Genomic DNA, 21,901 nt, shown 5'->3' with positions numbered 1-21,901 from the left:
CATGGTGAAACCCTGCCTCTACTAAAAATACCAAAAGTAGATGGGTGTGGTGGCGGGCGCCTATAATCCCAGCTACTCTGGAGGCTGAAGCAGGAGAATCACTTGAACCTGGGAGGTGGAGGTTGCAGTGAGCCAAGATTGTGCCACCACACTCCAGTCTGGCAACAGAGCGAGACTCTGTCTCAAAAAAAAAAAAAGAAAGAAAACCATATATCATGGAAATAGCCAAATGGAAAAGATGCAAAGTATGTGAGGAGGGGTGCAGAGCTTCCATACCCTCTCCAGATGCACTACCCTCCCAGCACCTCCAAGTGTTCACCAACTTGGTAACTCTCTGAACCCCCTTGTTCAGGAGTTGTTATGAAGGTTCCACTACATAGGCATGATTGATTAAAGAATTTGTCATTGGCGATTGAACTCAATCTCTAGCCCCTTTTCCCTCTCTGATTGTTAGGGGTTGGAGGGGGGGGGTGGGAAGAAAGGTTGGGACCCCAACCCTCTAAACAGTGTTTGGTTCCTCTGGCAACAAGTCCCCATTTTGATGCTACCTAGGACCCACCAAGAGTCACCTCATTAGCACAAATTCAGGTATGGTTGAAAGGGGCTTGTTATGAATAACAAAAGATGCTCCTATCACTCAGGAAATGCCAAGGGTTTTAGTAACTCTGTGAGGAACCAGGGGCAAAGACCATATATATATTTCTTACACCACACCCTGTTCAAAAGATCCCCCTCAAAATCAGCCCGTTAAAAAAAAGTTTATTATGATTTTATCACATGTAATTTCAAATGTTTAAAAGAATATAATGATATGTATAATATAATTAATTTCTGAACCATATCAGGTTCATTGCCCAGTGCATGGCAAATTAGTACACCAAGACACTGGGTTGCAGCAGAGAAAGGGGTTTAATCATAAGACAGCTGAACAAGGAGATAGGAAACCTCAAATTTGCCTCCAGGAGGAGTTTGAGGCTAGAGGTTTTTAAAGGGTTGGACAGGTAGTAAGCCAAGGTGCGGGGATCATTGATTGGTTAAGGAATGCAGGTTGAAGTCATGAGAAGGGGGGATGAAGAAATTGCATTCTCATGCTGATTCAGTTCCTCTGTGGGGGTCTTTAGACTCACTGTTCCACTGGAATTCAGGATCTGAAAACTATCTTAAGCAACTTTTAAGCAAAAGCCTTATGATTCTAATGTCATATTCTATTTATGAGAACAATGAGGATGCAAATGGTCAGCATCTAGTGTGATGTGACTTTCGCAGCTAAAAGGAAGTGGGCCAAAGTAGCCTGATTAATGCTTAATTATAACTATATTTCTGTCCAGAGCCAAGCATGTAATTCTTGTTAAACCCTATGAGGACGGTTTATTTTCATGCATCCATCACTCCACTTCAACAATTATCAGTGAATGGCCAATTTTCCTCCATCTATACCTCTTGCCACCCCCACCCAGATTATTTTAAAGCCAAAACCAAATATTACATCATTTCTATCTGTAAACATTTCAGTGTGTATCTCTAAAAGATAGGAATTTTTTCTTAAATATAACCACATCATGCTAAAATAACAATTCCATAATATTATCAAATAATCAGTCCCCATTCACATTTCTCCAGTTGTCTCAGTTTTAAAATGTTCCCACATTTTGAATTGAGTTTCAATAAAGGTATATATTTCAGTTGGTTATTATGTCTCTTAAGTTTCTTTTACACTATAAGTTTTCTCTTGTTTCTTTTTAAGTTATTATTGAAGAAAATGGTCTTTTGTCTATAGAGTTGTTCACAGTGTGGATTTTGTTTATTGTACCTATGGAGTCATTTCATATGTTCCTCTGTCTTCTATTTATTGTAAATTGATAGGTAAGTTTAGGGTTTATCACCATCATTGGTTTGGGGGCGGGGAAAGGTGAGGCAAGACCACTTTATTCCAGTGTTGTATTCCACCAAGAGGTACCTAATGGTCTATGTCTCTTATTTTGTATAAGGGTAGCCATTGATGAACTTTGCAGAGATCCTTAATTCATTAGAAGTTGTAAAATTCCAATTCTGTCATCTTTTCTCATTTTTTTAGTTGGAGTACTTCTAAAGAGAAATGTCCTTTTATCAAGCAAATGATTATCCAGATATGTAGTTCAAAAATACTAAGACTTGCTTGTAGATATTATGGAATGAGGGAGTTTCACAAAAGATAGATAAGGCAAACTAATAGGTTTTGAATGTCAAAGAGAGATCGTGAATTTACCAATATCTTTAAAGTGAATTTCTAAAACTTAGTGACTTATTTACAGATGTTCAAAAATTAAATTGCATGCAAAAATAAATCTTCAACTAAATACAAATGCTGACATTTAAAAATAAGAACTAAGGCTAGGCACAGTGGCTCATTCCTGTAATCCCAACACTTTGGGAGGCCGAAGTGGGAGAACTGCTAGATCCCAGGAGTTTGAGATCAGCCTGGGCAACATAGTGAGACCCTTTCTCTTAAGAAAAAAAAAATTAAAAAATTAGAGGGGTATGGTGGCATGCACCTGTTGTCCCAGCTACTCGGGAGGCTGAAGTGGGAGGATCACTTGAGTCCAGGAGGTTGAGCCTGCAGTGAACTGTGAACAAACCCCTGCACTCCAGCCTGGGTGACACAGCAATACTCTTTATCTCAAAAAAAAAAAAAAAAGAACTAAAACTGGGCATGGTGGCTCACTCCTATAATCCCAGCACTTGAAGGATGACATGAGGCCAGAAATTTGAGACCAGCTTGGGCAACATAGCAGGACCCCATCTCTATCAAAATAAAAATAAATAAAAATAAGAACTGGGAAGGTCATTCTTTAGTACAAAAATGATAATCAAACTAATATTCATTTCCAAAGCATATATTACTTTTTTGTATGTGTGTGCTTTTGGTAGAGATAGCATTTTTCCACATTGCCCAGGCTGTTCTCAAACTCCTGAGTTCAAGATATCTGCCCACCTTGGCTTCCCAAAGTGCCAAGATTACAGGCATGAGCCACTGCACCTGGCCTAGTTTTATAAACAAACAAGAATGTTTTGTTTACAATAACCCACATTGGACCAAAACGTCTTGTCTTATCATAGTAAACCTACTAAGCTCCCCCTTTGCTTCCATTACTGTGCCTCTCTCAGTATTTTTCAGTTATTTCTCCTTTACTCTTTCCAACCTTTTGTTGGACCTAATTCAGAACTGAAGTTTTAATATGCTCTCTCAAGCATATAAAATAAAAATTATGTTTCATATATAAAATAAAGTTTATACAAGGCTGTTGGTTTGGATTGAGTTTCTGTACTAGGTCCAACAGACCAAACCAAAATGGAATTACTCATGCTGACAGTTCATCTGAACTTCCAAGAAATCAGGAGAGAGAGAGGTAATAGCTAAATCTCCAAACAGGCCAATTTTAGCTGGCATAATAAAGAAGTCCCCTCTGCTTTAACCTTTACAAGGAAAGTAACTTTGAACCAACCTATGCACTTTTTGTTCTCTGTTTCTGCTTTCTTCAGCCCTTTTCTGCCTAAAAAGGCAACTTGTCTTCTCAGTTAATCAGAACACTCATTGTGTTTTTTAGAATAATGTGTTCCTCAAGTCTAGAACTGCAGATCAAAGCCAGTTAATATCTTTAAACTAAATTTGTTGTAATTTTGTATTTTGACATGTTATCAATAGTAACATGGTAGGAATCCAGAGCATGAAGACCATGATATCCTTACCTGGTCCTAGTATGGAGATAAAGGAAGGAATCAGGGTATAGAAGTAGATAGTTTCATACCAATAAAATGTTGGTATCAATGTTCCAATAAAACAAACAATATTTAACACTTCATTATCCAGACAATGTTAAGTGTTATCATCAATAGAACTACTTTTATTACTATCAGCTCTGTGTTACTGTATTAACAAAATAATCACACCTTTAAGAAAAAGTAAGTTATTGGGAGGCCAAGGCAGGAGGATTGTTTGAGACCAGGAGTTCAAGACCAGTCTGGGCAATATAGCAAGATATCATTTCTAAAAACATTTTTTTAATTTTTAAAAAAGCAAGCGAGCAAACAAAAGTTAATCTTCTTTGGAAAAACGAAAGAGAACAACCTCTTCATGAGGCTGAGGGATTTGAAAGATTGCTAACTATTGGTAATTTTTTAAAGTACTGTACTGAGGTACATTACTGAGTTAGATTTTAGAATCTTCTTCGGTGAATGTGTTTGATATAGGCTAAACATTTGTACCTGGCATCAGGCAAAATCACTTCTTCTTTAATACTCCTTGCTGGTTGTTTTCTGGACTGGCCTTTCTTCTTCTTGGAATGATCAGTTTTTTGGGACAAGTGGACAAAGTAGGTCTGCTTAGGCCTGGCAAAAGACCCTCCCATAGTCCAGTCTGGCTCCCTGGAGTTCCACAGTGGGGTCTGTTTATGCACTTACGACCCTTGGTAATGTCAAAGGGAGGGCTAACTAATCTAGGGTAGGATTTGGCTTTTCTTGATGCTAGCCTGATTTTGACATAATTTTACTTCTGACTAATCCCACTAACCCCAAGGGTAGGATTAGGATATTTGGGATACTAACATTGTGATTTGGCTGTCTATTATATAGCTTTATCTCTGTTGCTCCTCACCCCTACCCCCTGCCATTTTAGGTAATTCCCAGGATTCAGAGTGACTTTTATTCTGCTTCTCCACGGTTTAATTTTTTTTTTTTTTTGGGATGGAGTCTCACTCTGTTGCTCAGGCTGGAGTGCGGTGGTGCAGTCTTGGCTCACCGCAACCTCCACCTTCTGGGTTCAAGTGATTCTCCTGCCTCAGCCTCTCCATTAGCTGGAATTACAGGTGCATGCCACCATGCCCGGCTAATTTTTGCATTTTTAATAGAGACAGGTTTCGCCATATTGGCCAGGCTGGTCTCGAACTCCTGACCTCAAGTGATCTGCCCACCTTGGTCTCCCAAAGTGCTAGGATTACAAGCATGAGCCACCACGCCTGGCCTCCACTATTCCAATTTTCTAAAATAATTTTTTTAAGTTGGGCTCTTGCTCTGTTGCCCAGACTGCAGTGCAGAGGCACGATCATGGGTCCCTGCAGCCTCAAACTCCTGGGTTCAAGCAATCCACCCACTTCAGCCTTTCAAGTAGTTGAGATTACAGGAATGTATCATCACGCCTGGCTAAATTTTTTAAATTATTTTTTGGCCGGGCACAGTGGCTCACATCTGTAATCCCAGCACTTTGGGAGGCTGAGGCAGGTGGATCACGAGGTCAGGAGTTCGAGACCAGTCTGACCAACATGGTGAAACCCTGTCTCTATTAAAAATACAAATATTAGCCAGGCGTGGTAGCGGGTGCCTGTAATCCCAGCTACTCAGGAGGCTGAGGCAGGAGAATCGCTTGAACGTGGGTGGCGGAGGTTGCAGTGAGCTGAGATCGTGCCATTGCACTCCAGCCTGGGTGACAGAGCGAGACTCAGTCTCAAAAAAATAAAAAATAAAATAAAATAAATCAAAATTATTTTTCATAGAGACAGGGTCTTGCTATGTTGCTTAGGCTGGTCTCAAATTCCTGGCCTCAAGCAATCCTCCTGCCTCAGCCTTGGCTTCCTGAGTCTCTGAGATTATAGGCATGATCACCATGCCTGGCTTAAAATAAACATTTTCTTTTCACAGCTAAAATAAACATTTTAGTTTTATTAAAAATGAGGGTTTAAAAAAATAGACTAGAGTAAATTCTTATCTATCTAAAACTAGTTTAGTTTACTTTCAAGTAGAAAGGAAACTCTTAAGTACAATTCCTTAGTAAGGTGGCAAGAGCAATTTGAAAATTAAGTGAGAACAAAAAGTTTATGAGAAGAGTACCAAGATCTAGGAAAGGACCCTAGACAAAAGAGGGTTTATAGTCTGAACAGGGAGGAAGCAGATGAGACGTAAATACTGCTGTGTACTCAAAAGTAGAGCCTGACAAAGCTAAAACACTTTCTAAATATTAACTTTTGATCCGATTCAGCAATCCCATGATAGACACATTAGTATAGCAAATGGTAAAGTGACGCAAAAGAAAAAATTACGTGTGCATGCCCAGAAAAAAAATTCAAGCCTAGGTAATCTCCTTCTGTGCCTCCCCACCCTTTCCTATAGAAGCATAAGCAGCCTGCAGGTGACTCTGTGTAGGTGTCTTTAGGGAAAATAAATTGGTCACCAAGGCTGTGTAATAGCTATGAATGTGGAGGCTGATCCAAACTAATAGTTGACAAGTTAGAACCAATTCTAAGCTTGAAAAACAGTTTAAAAAAAATCTCTCTTCTTGCACGGGATGAAAAATTATATATTTAAAGGGTCATTCTACTATGGTAGAATATTCTCATTAAGATAGTAGAAGGGGCCGGGTGCAGTGGCTCACGCCTATAATCCCAACACTTTGGGAGGCTGAGGTGGGCAGATCACCTGAGGTCGGGAGTTCAAGACTAGCCTGACCAACATGTAGAAACCTCATCTCTACTAAAAATACAAAATTAGCTGGGCGTGGTAGCACATGCCTGTAAACCCAGCTATTCAGGAGGCTGAGGCAGGAGAATAGCTTGAACCCAGGAGGCAGAGGTTACGGTGAGCCGAGATCGCACTATTGCACTCTAGCCTGGGCAACAATAGCGAAACTCTGTCTCAAAAAAAAAAAAAAAAAAAAAAAAAAAAAGACAGTAGAAGGCTAGTGTCCTGGAAATGAGTGCTGAGCTCTCTAGTTCTGGGAAGTTGTGAATTAGGCCAGATGTTCTAGAAGAAAATGAGCAGTATAATAAAGTGTGATTTGATGGCTTCCCTTTCTTGCCAGAAGTGAAGGGAAAGGAGTTATGGGAGAGTATGTCAAAGGCTTGTTTTTCCCTAGTAGGTGTGGAGTTTCCAGAAGAAACAAACAGATCTCCTCATCGCCTTTTATAAGCATAGAATTACAAAGTTAGAAACAGCCATGCAGGAGGCACAGCAAGCACTGGTGAGCCAGGACAAGTAAGTAACAAATCAAGTCCTAAGAGAGCTTTTTTTTTTTTTTTTCTAAGAAGTGACAGTCCTTATTGTGTTTGCAAAGCCTGGAAATTGCTCCATATGTATTTGTTTGTTTGGGAAAATCGGGTGCAGAATTTTTGATCCCCTGAATCTCCATTTTTTCTCTTTCTTCCCTCCAGAGGCCCTCCTGACTTTATAGTTTTCCTCTTCTATTTCCCGGTATCAAAAACTGCTTCCCAGGCCAGGTGCAGTGGCTCACACCTGTAATCCCAGCACTTTGGGTGACCGCAGCAGAGGATCACTTGAGGCCAGGAGAAGATCAGCCTGGGCAACATAGCAAGACTCTGTTTCTAAAAAAAAAAAAAATTTTAAACAAAAATTAGCCAGACATGGTGGTTCACACCTGTAGCCCCAGCTACTTGGGAGGCTGAGGCCAGAGGATCGTTTGAACCTAGGAGTCTGAGTTACAGTGAGCTATGATCACACCACTACACTCCAGCGTGGGTGAAAAAGTGAGACACTGTCTCAAAAACAAAAACAAAAAAACCTCTGCTTCCTTGGGAAATCAGATATAGCTGATTCACACTGAGAACACTCATTGTAGCCTCAATCTCCTGGGCTCAAGCAATCCTCCCACCTCAGCCTCCCAAGTAGCTGGGACTACAAGTGCACACCACCATGCCTGGCTAATTTTTGTATTTTTTTTTTTTTTTTTGTAGAGAGGAGTCTCTACATATTGCCCAGGCTGGTCTGGAATCCTTTTTTTTCTTCTTTTAAAGTTTTTTTTTTTTTTTTTTTTTATGGAATGCTTCAAGCATTTACATGTTAACTTTCTTTGGGGGCTATGTTAATCTCCTCTGTATTGTTCCAATTTTAGTGTATGTGCTGCCAAAGCAATCACAAGATGGAGTCCTTGATAAAAATTTTTAGACATCAGCAGGCCAGGGGTGTGTGTGTGGGTGGAGAGAGGAAATGGAATTCTTTGCAAATTCCCCTGAAATCATACCAAGTAATTGCTTATTTTGTCCACCTAATTGTTCTCATTATCAAAACCCTGCCATTAGTCTCCTTGAATCATCAAATCCCTGATAGAAATAGCTTGTATAGCTGCAAGCATTTCTCAGTAAGTATTAACTAGATGTTAATAGTTATAATAATAAAAAATCAGGTTTTTAATCCCTGATTTGCTGGAGCTGATTGTTTCCATCTTTTGCCTAGAGAATTGTCAGTCTTAAGGAAGGAGAATGGAGAACTGAAGAAATTTCTAGCCATTCTAAAGGTGAATGAAATAGATTTTCCTTATTATTATTTTCTCTCTTACTTTTCTCATCTATCTAGCTGACTGTATAGAATAGTGTTTCCTAATCTTTTTCTCATCATGGCACACACAGAAATTGATATTTGTATAATAAGCACACTATAGTAAATAGATGAGGTCTCAGCAGACCTTGGGGGACTGAAAGGATCAATATGTCGCACACTTGTAACCCATTCCTGAACATCAGTGAGTCATGACCTACCAGTTGGAAAGCTCTCTTATAGAAGAGACAGCTGTTGCAACTTAAACATTTCTCTTCAAGAAACTCGAAGATACCTCAGGACCCTTCCTTTGCATCACACTCTACTTCCTGAATAGTTTTTCTTCCTAAGAATGTTCTGTGTATTTATATAATTTTCCTATTGATCCTACTCCTGTAATTATTCTAGCACATTGTAGTGTGTCATTTTCCTTTCTCTCACCAGAGACTCCGTATTTCCCCACATATGTTAGTCTATGGGATTCCGTATGCACTCTTATGAAGAACTAAAATTTTATCCCCTCAAAGCTAATAATATCCTAAGGAAATACTGCTGCTACTTTTCCTCCTACTGGGAATCTTAGCAACCATGACTAAGGGGCACTGAGCTTAGTTATCTCGCAAGTAAGACTGAAGATCTGTTGATTAGGATCCTCAGTTGCAGCTTTCTTTACTCCTGGTTTTTTCACCTATAGGAATCTCCAAGTTGGTACCAAGGAAGCAGGTCAGTTTTATCAGCTCCCATACTAGCCCAACCCCCTGAAAATTCCTGTTCTTTCTTGACTCCTGGCTGTGTGAACTCTGAGAGAGAGAAAACGGTTAATGAATTTAGCTTTCACTTCTCCGAGAAAGAGTTACTGAAAGTGCCGAAGTAAAATCTTAATTGTAATGCTCACCCTGGATTATCATCTTATGAAATCCTAGTGTTTGAAATGCTTGTTCCCTGGTGCCATAAAGAACTAGCATTTGAACATAAATTTAATTTACTCAGCAAGGTAATTTTTACTTCCTGCAGAAAGGGTACACTCGCCGGCAGTTTTGCCACGAGAGTACACTGAACAAAGGAGACAGGGTTGTTCAAAACCTGACGCGTCTACCTTACTGCTGTGTCCGGTTTCCATTGGCTGGAACGGGACCTCATATTCTGTATTTGTTCCAATTGGCTAGCAACTTAGAACTTATGAAAAGGGGCAAAGGTAGAGGAGAACAAAGGAAGGAGGAAGTAACTTGTGGAAGCTGAGAAGGGTAAAAACACCTTCAAATAAGGAAGAGGAACAGACTGTAACCTAATGCTTGTTTGGACCAATATAAGCATGCCAGGGCAAATATTTAGGCTAAATTGTGGGAGCTAAGAACATAAAGTACATTGATTTCTTTATTACGGCTAGCAGATATTTAAGAATATTAGTACAGGTCTTTAAATAAATTTTGCTTTTAAGAGAAGTTACTATTTATTCCTAATTAGATGAAGAGGAAAGTCTTTAAAGAGGAACCTCTACCTTACTTTTTACACTACTCATCCTTCAAAATTGAACTCAGTCATTTCCTCTGTGAAGACTGCATTAGGTGGAGTTAGACGGTCTGTTCATTCATTCAATATTAAGTGCCTACTGTTTATCAGGTACCATGTTACAGGCTGGATATATACCACCAGTCCTTTCTAATTAGTGATATCTATGCTCTATCAACTCTTAAATATATTTTTAGTATCGGCTGGGTGTGGTGGCTCACACCCGTAATCACAGCACTTTGGGAGGCCAAGGTGGGCGGATCATGGGGTCAGGAGATTGAGACCGTTCTGGCTAACATGGTGAAACCCCATCTCTACTAAAAATACAAAAACAAAATTAGCCGGGCGTGGTGGAGGACACCTGTAGTCCCAGCTGCTCAGGAGGCTGAGGCAGGAGAATGGCGGGAACCCAGGAGGCAGAGCTGGCAGTGGTGAGCCGAGATCGCCCCACTGCACTCCAGCCTGGGTGACAGAGTGGGACTCCATCTCAAAACAAACAAACAAACAAACACAAAAACAAAAAACAAAACAAAACTATATATATATATATACACACACACACACATATTTTTTTTAATATCAGTCCTGCATTATGGATTAAAAAGACACTGCCCCTACATTCATAGAAGTTACAGTCTAATGTTCTTTTGTCCTTCTATACTTCTGATAAGCCCATTACAACACTTAAACACTGCTCTGATTTTTTTTTTCATCTCTCCCACTAGCCTGTAAGCCTCTCAGTTATTCCAGTTATCTTTGTAATCTCAGGATCTAGGAAATATAGACCCAAATATATGCTTGTTGGATGGCATCCTTCTTTCTGGTTACTTTGGGTTTAGTTATTTTTCTAGTTTCTTAAGGTGGATGAGAGGATGGAGGGATGTATGAATGGATGGACAGATGTATGGTTGTGAGTACTTGGTAAGGCACTGAGGAGAGAAGAAAGATGTACTTTAAAACTTCTATTATAGGCAACACAGAGGTGGAGAAAGCTCCACTTAGGGAGTTGGAGAGCAATGGGTTTTATATGGAAACTTTGCTTCCATATTTTAGGATGCTACCTATAATACATGAGAGTAAGCAGTTTGTGCTCAGAGAGAAAGCTATTATTCTATAAACAGTGATCTGATTGATCCTCTAAAGTGGCACTTGACCTCTGCCTAGAGAGATTAGAGCCGCCTCTTTTTTTTTCCCTTGCAGGTCAATCACACCTCGACCAGTGGGCATTACTTCCCCATCACAGTCAGGTGGAGAACATTTTTCCCCTAAATATCTGTGTGAGATGAATATCCTTTCCTTATGTAGAAGATGGTTTCCTCTCAGAGACAATAATGTGATCTTCCTAACTTTATGTGTAATATGAAAACATTATATAACCAGATAACCATGCACAACAAATTGGCCAGGCAAGGCAGGCGCACCATTGATGGCAACTTTTTATTCTGTACTTTATTCTCTTTCAGTTACCCCACGACCCAGTTTCCAGCATAGCAGTCAAGTGGTCAGGTAAACCTACACAGCAACATTAAAACTGTTGGCAAAAGTTGGAAGATAAAAGAAATATCTAGTTGTAGCTCAGATTGGGACTGATGAAATTTTAGGTCTATGTAGAAGTTTAAAACTAGGGTTTTTTTTTTTTTTCCCTAAGCCAAACTGTATCCAGCTTTATTAAAGATACTGTCCATTCAGGCAGGACATGGGCAGACAATCATTAACAGTATACAACAACTCTCAAACTCTCTTCTTCAATGGATTACCAAAAATCAGAAAGCCACTATAAAACCCAATGAAGTCTTCATCTCATGCTCTGAGCAGGGAAAGTTTAGAGTGAGGGTTGACATTTCACATTTAGCATGTTGTTTAACAACTTTTCACAAGCCAACCCTGACTTTCAGGGAATGAAATGAAAATGGCAGAATTTATCTGAAGATCCACAATCTAGAAATGGAACCACTGCTCTTTTGACAGGTGCCATCTCAGTGGCATCACTGGAAAGTCCAGATTGCCTGACACACTGGTAACCAATGACTGGGGGTCAGGTCCCAACAGATGTCTCGGCTTAAGGGAGTTAAGTTTATGCTGAAAGATGGAAAAGGAGAAGAGGACATAAAAATGAATTTGTTTTTTCATACCACAAGGCTTTTGTGCCAAGGTGGCCATGTGTGTCAAAGTCAGGGAATCTCTCCTCTTGGGAGCCAAGAGGAAGTCTCTCAAAACTAGAAGGGAAAGGTGTTTTCCTCACATCAATCCAGCTTTGGAGACTTTCTATTAGTGACATATGCCCCTTCCCCCCAAAACAACGAGTGTTCTGTGTGCTAACAACATATAAAGCTAGGTTTTCTGAGGCTGGGTACAGTAGCTTATGCCTGTAATCCCAGCACTTTGGGAGGCCGAGGCGAGTGGATCATTTGAGGTCAGAAGTTCGAGACCAGTGTGGCCAACATGGTGAAATCCTGTCTCTACTAAAAATACAAAACTTAGCTGGGCATGGTGGTGCACGCCTGTAGTCCTAGCTACTTGGGAGGCTGAGGCATGAGAATCACTTGAACCCAGGATGCGGAGGCTGCAGTGAGCTGAGCTTGTGCCATTGTGCTCTAGCCTGGGCAACAGAGTGAGACTCTGTCTGAAAAAAACAAAAACAAAAAAACAACAACAATAAAAAGTAAAACTAGGTTTTTTGCCTTTTTTTTCTTTTTGTTTCATCTTATACAGTCGGTCCTCCTCAGCGGAATCTATTCCTTATAGAGAGGCTGGCTTTGGTAGCTTGGGACAAGTAAGTAATTGTTCACCTTATCTTTCCATACTGAAGTTTCTAATGCTAAATGAAAGCAAAGGTTTATCAAGAACTTAAATTTATACTGGTTTTGGCATAAATTATCTGATGTCATACTGGACCCTATTTTCTTTTGGCAATGGAGACCTGATATTAGAAACTGACAGAGAATAAATAGGGGTGGAAATAGTGAAAGTGTTTAAGGACTGAATCAACAGTGTCCATGGTGTTCATTTTGGAAGGAGTAAAGTATGGATCTTTCTTTGACTAGTATGCCCACTGTAGTAGAACAATATATGCTTGAATGTGTAGCTATAGATAAATAGGGAATAGGGAAGCCAGATAACTGAGATATATTTATTAATTGATGCTTATTATTTGTCTATCAGGGAGGCAGAGGTCTGCAGGGAAGGAGAACTCCCAGAGACTCTTATAATGGTGAGGTGGGGAGAAAAAGGTGTCAGAAATCAACTTACTCTATGCGAAGATCTGCGGATTTCTGGTTTTCTATGCATAATATAATGCCATTTCACTTGTTCTTTTTCCTGACAGTGATTCCATGTATCCATACATATATTACAAGGTTTTTTTGTTTTGTTTTGTTTTGTTTTTTTGGTGAGATGGAGATTTACTCTTGTTGCCCAGGCTGGAGTGCAATGGCATGATCTTGGCTCACCACATCCTCCGCCTCCCATGTTCAAGCGATTCTTCTGCCTCAGCCTCCCGAGTAGCTGGGATTACAGGCATGTGCCACCACGCCTGTCTAATTCTGTATTTTTAGTAGAGACGGGGTTTCATCGTGTTGCCCAGGCTGATCTCGAACTCCTGACCTCAGGTGATCCACCTTCTTCGGCCTCCCAAAGTGTTGGGATTACAGGCGTGAGCCACTGTGCCCGGCCTACAAGTTTTTCAAATAATGATATTTTTGTTTTCCAACTAATAAGGGGAAAATAAAGATTTGAGTGATAGAAAGTCATTGAAAACCTCTGGAGGTTAACATAACTTTTCAGTAAAATTGACTTGGATTTTTTTAATTGCCACAAGATGGCATTACAAGCTAAGTGTAAAAAGAAGGTTCACAGGATGCGGATTGTTGGCCTGAAGGGTATCTGGCTTCTTTGCTGTGTTTTACACATAAAAATATTCCAGTGAAGGAATATTTTGGGTCTGCTTACTTAATTTCTTACCTAAAGCCCCTTAAAATTATTACTGTGGTTACCATTTTCAAGGGCATTAGCCAGTACCTAGAGAATACCTATCAGAGAAGACTTTCACAAGAAAGAATTTGAAATTCCCAAATCTCTTTTTTTAATTCTCCAAATAGTCTCCCTCTAAATCTCCCACATTTGAAATCTCCCACTCCTTTGAAAAACATAGATGTTCTAGCCAATTTATTTCTGTCAGGTTGGTAACAACAGTGTTCTCTTTTTCATTCTTAATTTTAGTAATTTGAGTCTTTTCCTCTTTATTTCTTTGTCAATCATTTCAAAGAATTCATTTTGTTGAGAGTCTGTATTATTTTTTCTATTATCTGTTTCATTTCCTTCCTTCTCATTATTTTGGATTTAGTTCTTTTTCTAGTTTCCTAAGGTGGAAGGTTCGATTATTGATTTGAGATCTTTTTTACTCTTGATGTTTCCAGTCATAAATTTCACTGTAGCACTGCTTTTACTGCATCCTATAACATTTGGCGTGCTGTGTTTTGTTTTCATTCATTCCAAAGGTTGTTTGTTCATTTTTTTTTTTTTTTGAGATGGGGTCTCACTCTGTTGCCCAGACTGGAGTGCAGTGGCGCCATCTCAGCTCACCGCCACCTCCGCCTCCCAGGTTCAGCCTCCCAAGTAGCTGGGACTACAGGCACACGCCACCATGCTTGGCAAATTTTTGTATTTTTAGTAGAGACGGGGTTTCACCATGTTGGCCAGGCTGGTCTCCAACTTCTTACCTCAGGTGATCTGCCCGCCTCAGCCTCCCAAAGTGCTGGGATTACAGGTGTGAGCCACCATGCCTGATCCCATTCCAAAGTATTTTCTAATGTCCCTTGTGATTTTTGTTTTTTGGACCCATTGGTTGTTTATCAATGTGTTGTTCAATATCTACATATGTGTGAAGTTCCCAAATTTCCTACTGTTATTGATTTTGACTTTCAGTGATTTAAATCCTTTTAAATTTTTTTTTTTTTTTTTTTTTTGAGATGATGTTTCTTTCTTGTTGCCCAGGCTGGAGTGCAGTGGTGCAATCTCGGCTCACCGCAACCTCCGCCTCCCAGGTTCAAGCAATTCTCCTGCCTCAGCCTCCCGAGTAGCTGGGATTACAGGCATGCACCACCACCACACCCGGCTAATTTTGTATTTTTAGTAGAGACAGGGTTTCTCCATGTTGAGGCTGGTCTCAAACTCCTGACCTCAGGTGATCTGCCTGCCTCATCCTCCCAAAGTGCTGAGATTACAGGTGTGAGCCACCGTACCCGGCCTCATTTAAATCCTTTTAAATTTATGACCTAACATGTGGTCTATCCTGGAGAATGCTCCATGTGTATGTGGAAAGAATGTATATTCTACTATTTTTGGGTGGTGTATTCTATAGAGTCTGCTAGGTTTAGTTAGTATATCGTGTTGTTAAATTAGTATGCTTCTGTTTCCTTTCCTTGCTGATCTTCTGTCCAGTTGTTCTGTCTGTTATTGAAAGTGGGGTATTAAAGTCACCAACTATTATTGTGGTTTTTGGTTTTCTGTTTTCTTGTTTTTTTGAGACAGAGTTTCATGCTGTTGTTGATGCTGGAGTGTAGTGGCACAATTGTGGCTCACTGCAGCCTCCACCTTCCAGGCTTAAGCGATAATCCCACTTCAGCCTCCTGAGTAGCTAGAACAAAAGGCATGCACCACCACGCCTGGCTAGTTTTTTTTATTTCAATTTTCATGTCTTTGTAGAGATGAGGTCTCCCTGTTCTGCCCTGGCTGGTCTCGAACTCCTGGGCTCAAGCAATCCTCCTGCCTCAGCTCCCAAAGTGCTGGGATTATAGGCATGAGCAACCATGCCCAGTCCCTATTATTGTCAAATTGTCTTATTTTCTCTTCAATTCTATCAGTTTTTGCTTCATGTATTTTAGGACTCTATTGTTAGATGCACATATAAATGTTTCTCTTCTTGATAAATGGACCCCTTTATCATTATTTAATGCCTTTGTCTCTTGTAACAATTTTTTTTTTGGGACAGAGTCTCACTCTCATCTTGGCTAGAGTGCAGTGGCAAAATCTTGGCTCACTGCAACCTCCTCCTCCCGGCTTCAAGTGATTTTTGTGCCTCAGCCTCTTTAGTAGCTGGGATTATAGGTATGTGCCACCATGCCTAGCTAATTTTTGTATTTTTAGTAGAGACAAGGTTTCACCATGTTGGCTAGGCTGGTCTCGAACTCCTGGCCTCAAATGATCTGCCTGCCTCGGCCTCCCAAAGTGCTGAGGATTACAGGCATGAGCCACTGTGCCTGGCCCAACAATTTTGCCTTAAGGTCTATTTTGTCTGATATTAGTATAGCCACTCTTTTGTTCCTTGTTTTTTTGCATGGAATATATTTTTTCATCCTTCTCCTTTCAACCTATATGCATCTTTGAATCCAAAGTGAGTCTCTTGTAGACTGTGCATAGTTGGACTTGTTTTTTCTTTCATCTGTTCTGCCAGTTTCTGCCTTTTAATTCATTTACATTTAATGTAATTACAGATAAGGAAGGACTGACTTCTGCATTTTGTTATTTGTTTTCTATATGTCATGCTTTTTGGTTAGCCTTTTGTTTGTCCCAGCTGATATTTATCTCCTTAGGCAGCCAAACAAGTGCTTCTAATTGTTTTCAGCAGACTGGAGAAAGGTTTTTCTGCACTTGGTAAGCTCTGAGCTCCAAGTCCTGGTGAACTTGAGCTCCAAGTCCTGGTGCTGTCAAATTAAGACAACCTTGAAAGTGGGGTCTTCCAGGGAACCACTAGACAGGTCAAATAATGACAATTCTCTGGGAATGAATCCTTCAAAAAGCTCCATCCCTGTTCCATCCCCTCTAGTGACTGCCAGACTGTTGGGTTTCACCATGAGCATGCCCTGTTGGTTTTCAAGGCTACCATGGAGGTGGAGAAGGAGAAATGGCAATAGAGCAAGTTAAAATGCCATAAACCTTGCTGTTTTTACTAACATTTTGCTATTTTTCTTGAATAAACATTCTCCAGATTACTACAAGCCCTTTGTTAATTTCCAGATTTCTGAAAAGGTTGATTCTGACCATTATGCCAATTTTCTCATTGCTTTTATGGAGGAGGAAATTTTTGGAGGTCTTTGCTCTGCCATTTTTGTTGATGTCACTCCTAGCTAATTTTTGTCTTTACCCGTTCTTTCTCGTGATTTCCATCTTAGAGGGGAAACCAAGGCACAGATACATGAGAGCACATGAAGGCAGTGAGGGATCTCAGCCCACAGACTCATGAAAGGGAGAGGAAAGCACCTATAAGAGATACTGCTATGTGATTTGTGAGCTTTTTCACTTGGCATTAGCCCCCAACCCTAACCTATATACTAAAAATCTTTTATCTCCATTTCCTTTGCCCTGGCCCCAAGTATACCTGAATCTCTTCTCCAGTTCATGGATTATCTCACAGGCTTATTTTTATGCTTTCCAGAAACCCCTTCACCAGCTTCAACTCACAGCCTGTCTTATAGGTCAGTAACACTATGCTTCCTTTTTCTTGGGATGTGTTCATACTTAAACTCTGCCAGCAGGCTGGGTGCGGTGGCTCACGCCTGTAATCCCAGCACTTTGGGAGGCCGAGGAGGGAGGATCACTTGAGGTCAGGAGTTTGAGACCAGTATGGCCAACATGGCGAAACCCTGTCTCTACTAAAAATACAAAAATTAGCCGGGAGCGGTGTCACATGCCTGTAATCCCAGCTACTCGGGAGGCTGAGGCAGGAGAATTGCTGAATCCAGGAGGCGGAGGTTGCAGTGAGCTGACATGGTGTCACTGCCCTCCAGCCTGGGCAAAAACAAACAAAAAAACAAAACTCTGCCAGCAGTCCTGGGATTACTTCTCCACTGGCTTGTACCACTGAAGTTTATAATGTGCCTTATAAGCAAAAAAGAAAGCTGGATAGCACTGTGTTTAATATACATCCAAATTACTGTATTTTGGCCAGGTAGTGGCTCCCACCTGTAATCCTAGCACTTCGGGAGGCCAAGGTGGGAGGATTGCTTAAGCCCAGGTGTTGAAGACCAGGCTGAGCAACAAAGTGAGACCTAATTACCCGGGCTTGGTGGGTGTATGCTTGTGGTCCCAGCTACTTGGGAGGCTAAGACGGGAGGATCACTTGAGTTTAGGAAGTCAAGGCTGCAGTGAGCCATGATCATACTACTGCACTCCAACCTGGGCAACAGAGTGAGACTCTGTCTCAAAAAAAAAAAAAAAAGGAAAAATTATCATCAGTTGCAAGCAGGGGATTTTTTTCCTCTCTGGCCTAGCTGTACAGGCTCTTCCATTACATATGCTTTTTATTTTTACCTTTACCTGTCCTTTTCTCTGCTGATGCTTTTATTTGCTTTCCTTAGACCTTCATCTGCCTCCTCTGGACAGGGGATTTTTTCTTTCAGACCATCCCCAAATGGGCATTCAGGTCACACAAGAGTCCTCACCCCCAACAATTTTGGTAAGTTAAATAACATTTCCAAAGGAATGGAGCTTCAACTATAGACACATATACTAAAATGAAGATTTTCAAGATGACAAGATGTTGAGGTTTGCCCCCCAAAGAGCATTGTCTCTAGTTGGCTCCTTAATATTCTTTAAGAGCCATCCCACTTTCTTCAGAGTGAAGGGAAACTCTGGATTTTGCCTGGTTAGCACTCATCCTGTCACCAGTCGAGTCCTACTATTTAGCCAGAAGGTTGGCCTATAGGATTAAACTGGCTTCTCAAAAGTCCCTATATTGAAAATGCTGGGCGCTCAGTTCTGAGGATTATAAGGCCAATATCCATTCTTCTCCCCATCTTTTTCAGTAAAGGTGGTACCACCAGTCCTCTTGCTAAGAGGCTGCCATCTTCCATAGCTCACCTAAATATTTATATTGCCTATTTTCCCACTCATAGTTAAATCTCAGACCTCTCTGCCAGTACCTGGTCCTCACAGGAAAAGAACAGACTTTATATCCCATCTCTTAAATTGCTGATTGTGTTTCCCTTCTGAGTAGTGTTCCTTTAAGAACTACCTCATTACCCTGACCCACAAGTAACACTGCCGAGAAACTGCCCAAGTAAGTTATCTTTCACTGTTCCATTCTATCCTTCAGCTCAGAGGGAGAGCACAACTACACTAGAGAGTCTTCCTAGTTTCCAGCTACCAGTCCTGCAGGTGAGATCTGGCTAGTCTAACTTGTCTGTGCATAAAATCTCACATGGTTAGGCCTGCACACTAAATGCCTCAGGGTAGTGGAATATAACCAGTGAAGAACGACATGGGTTTCAACTCTGGTAACTATATGTTCACAATCTTCCAGAATGGTCTCAATTTCAGATTTTATCCTACTGTTAGATTAGCTTCCTGGTTTGGGGTTTTAAAATGAGGTCACATGGTAGTGGGAGGCTTTAAACTGAGAGGTCTTGGCCAGCGTGAAATAAGTGTGGACACATTGACATCTTCGGTAGTTCCACAAGAAAGTATTTTCTATGAAATACATCTTTTGGGTAGAGGTACTACTTGAACTAGGAAAAACCACATTTACTTCTCCAGAGACAGCTAGAATAATATTTTATAAATTTATGGGACTATAATTCTGATTCCAGCAACAAAAGGTAAAAGGCATGGTAACAAGGAGAGGTTTGTAAAGAGTTCTATTAAATGAAAAGTCACCGGGGGCGGTGGCTCACGCCAGTAATCCCAGCACTTTGGGAGGCCAAGGCAGGTGGATAACCTGAGGTCAGGAGTTAAAGACCAGCCTGACTAATATGGTAAAACCCCGTCTCTGTCTACTGAAAATACAAAAATTAGCCAGGTGTGGTGGCGGGCGCCTGTAATCTCAGCTACACGAGAGGCTGAGACAGGAGAATTGCTTGAACCCGGGAGGCGGAGCTTGCAGTGAGCCGAGATTGCGCCACTGCACTCCAGCCTGGGCGGCAGAGTGAGACTCCATCTCAAAAAAAAAAAAAAAAAAAAAAAAAAGAAAAAGAAAGAAAAAAATAAAAGTCCAGTCTTGCCTTTTTTTGTTTGTTTTTTTAATGGCTTGGGTTTTGAGCATATTTAGGCTCCTTTTTCACTACAAGCTCCTGGTGTCCCTAGGCACACTTCCTTCATACTAAGATAGGTATATATTTTGCTCCCATATTCGAATATGCCCTTTATTTTCATCAGTAAGAAATTAGGGTCTAAGCCTTAAGAGGCAACACTGGGGAAATAACATTCCTCCCTAAAATCCTCAAATGGAGGGATTAACCTAAGATGAAAAAAGACTTAAAAGCTCTATAAACCGTCTACAAATATATGGCCCCTAATTGGATCCTGACTGAAACAAGCTGTAAAAATAAATAAATAAAACAGTTCATGAGACAGTTGAACAAAATTATCTATTGGACACTTGATATTAAATAATTGTTAACATTGGAGAGTTTTTTGGTATGATGATATTGTAGTTATGTTTTTAAAAATAGCCTTTCTCTTTTATAGGTACATACTAAAGTATTTATGGATGGAAAGTCAAATGATGTCTGGCGTTTGCGTCAGTGTAATTTAGTAGGGAGGGACACTGGGAGAGTAGAAATAAAAGATTGGCCATTAATTATTTGTTAAAGATGGACAATGGGCACATGAGTTCATTATACTCTTCTATGTATTTTTTGAAAATGTGGGCCAGGCGTGGTGGCTCACGCCTGTAATCCCAGCACTTTGGGAGGCCGAGGCGGGCGGATTGTGAGGTCAGGAGATCGAGACCATCCTGGCTAACATGGTGAAACCCAGTCTATACTAAAAAAAGTACAAAAAATTAGCCAGGCATGGTGGTGGGCGCCTGTAGTCCCAGCTACGCGGGAGGCTGAGGCAGGAGAATGGCGTGAACCTGGGAGGCGGAGCTTGCAGTAAGCGGAGATGCACCACGCACTCCAGCCTGGGCGACAGAGCGAGACTCCATCTCAAAAAAACAAAAAACAAACAAAAAAAAAACCGAAAATGTGAAAAAATTTTAAAGTTATTGAAGGAAATGCCACCTCCTCAGAGGCCTAAGAACTCTGCCTCCCTGGTAGTCATATGTCCCAGATTTTCCAAAATAGTTTAATTTTCAAATATTCATCCTTATTATCACCATAAGCTACTGAAATGTTCCAGAGATTGTCACACTAGATGTAGCAAATCCTAGTTTGGAAAAGTTAGTTATCATGCAATGAAGAAAACTATGGGGAAGCAAAAGCAGTGGTGTCTGTCTCGATAAGCTTCATACAACAGGTTCAGAGAGACTTGCTTGCCCTTTTTGTTGTTATAAACACCCACATCTACCTTCTTGTCCTCTGCTGCAGACTCTCTACCAACAACAGAGGCATATGGGATTACCCAGTGGGAGAGAAGCATGGACCACTTCTAGATAGATCATCTTCAAGATCTGATCTATACATGCTGCTGAAGGATGGACTGTAGCTTCCAGTACCCATTAGGGGTGATGGCCTTGGAAAATGTATACCTGCATTGCTTCCTAGTTTCACTCTGTACCTTATGCTCCCTCCATCTTTACCCTATTCACCCTTATCACCTCCCAGGACAGTGGTCAGATCTTACAAAAGGCTAGTGCTTCAGGAAGATGTTTATATCTCTTCCAGAAGACATTGGTAGCTCCCCTCATTTCCTACAATTTGGAACAAAGGTCAAAAAAATAATTCTTGGCATCATGCTTGGTTGGGAGTTGGGAGTTGGGAATGGGGATTGTGATGGATCATATACTCATCACTGTTTCATTTCCGGATTTCATTTTTAGCTTTGGATACACTGTCCCATTGCCAATGTTAACGAGCAACATCTCTGTTCTTTTCCTTATTATACTTTTTTATTTGTCTATTATTTCCTCTATGCTTAGTTACTATTAAATGTTAATTTTCCTTTCTATTGAAAACAACTGTTGGAGACACTGATTTTCAGCTTAGTATATAGATAGTAAAATAAAGACGACGCCCTTTTATTGCTACAATTCTATCACTTTTACAAGCTCTAGAATGGTGGAATGGGCGAACAACACTATCACTGAGATCAAACATGTATTCTACTTTGGGTTTTAAAAGGCAGAAATGACGAATTAAATAGGTTAGCCACTCACAAGCTG

General features: G+C 40.6%; 1 protein-coding gene and 1 non-coding gene across 2 annotated transcripts in view; one reads left to right on the top strand and one right to left on the bottom strand.

The window, feature by feature from the left end:
* The window catches only part of RNF212B (ring finger protein 212B), a 35,571-nt gene extending 13,769 nt beyond the window's left edge, over positions 1-21,802 (top strand). The window contains exons 5-15 of the mRNA XM_031001873.3: positions 6,884-6,999; positions 8,215-8,275; positions 8,990-9,018; positions 11,005-11,051; positions 11,268-11,310; positions 12,517-12,577; positions 12,967-13,015; positions 17,237-17,276; positions 18,159-18,256; positions 18,896-18,957; positions 21,108-21,802. Coding sequence (XP_030857733.3) covers positions 6,884-6,999; positions 8,215-8,275; positions 8,990-9,018; positions 11,005-11,051; positions 11,268-11,310; positions 12,517-12,577; positions 12,967-13,015; positions 17,237-17,276; positions 18,159-18,256; positions 18,896-18,957; positions 21,108-21,176 — 675 coding nt within the window. The 3' untranslated portion in view covers positions 21,177-21,802. The remainder of the gene's footprint in view (positions 1-6,883; positions 7,000-8,214; positions 8,276-8,989; positions 9,019-11,004; positions 11,052-11,267; positions 11,311-12,516; positions 12,578-12,966; positions 13,016-17,236; positions 17,277-18,158; positions 18,257-18,895; positions 18,958-21,107) is intronic.
* Positions 7,791-7,897, bottom strand: LOC115930635 (U6 spliceosomal RNA). Its single transcript, XR_004067257.1, has one exon. It is a non-coding gene; the product is annotated as a U6 spliceosomal RNA (small nuclear RNA).
* Positions 21,803-21,901: the final 99 nt, after the last annotated feature.

This window comes from Gorilla gorilla, chromosome 15, assembly GCF_029281585.2.
Source record: "Gorilla gorilla gorilla isolate KB3781 chromosome 15, NHGRI_mGorGor1-v2.1_pri, whole genome shotgun sequence".
NCBI lineage: Eukaryota > Metazoa > Chordata > Mammalia > Primates > Hominidae > Gorilla > Gorilla gorilla.
Note: the sequence above shows the minus strand (reverse complement) of the source record. Positions and strands in the feature narration are given on the sequence as shown.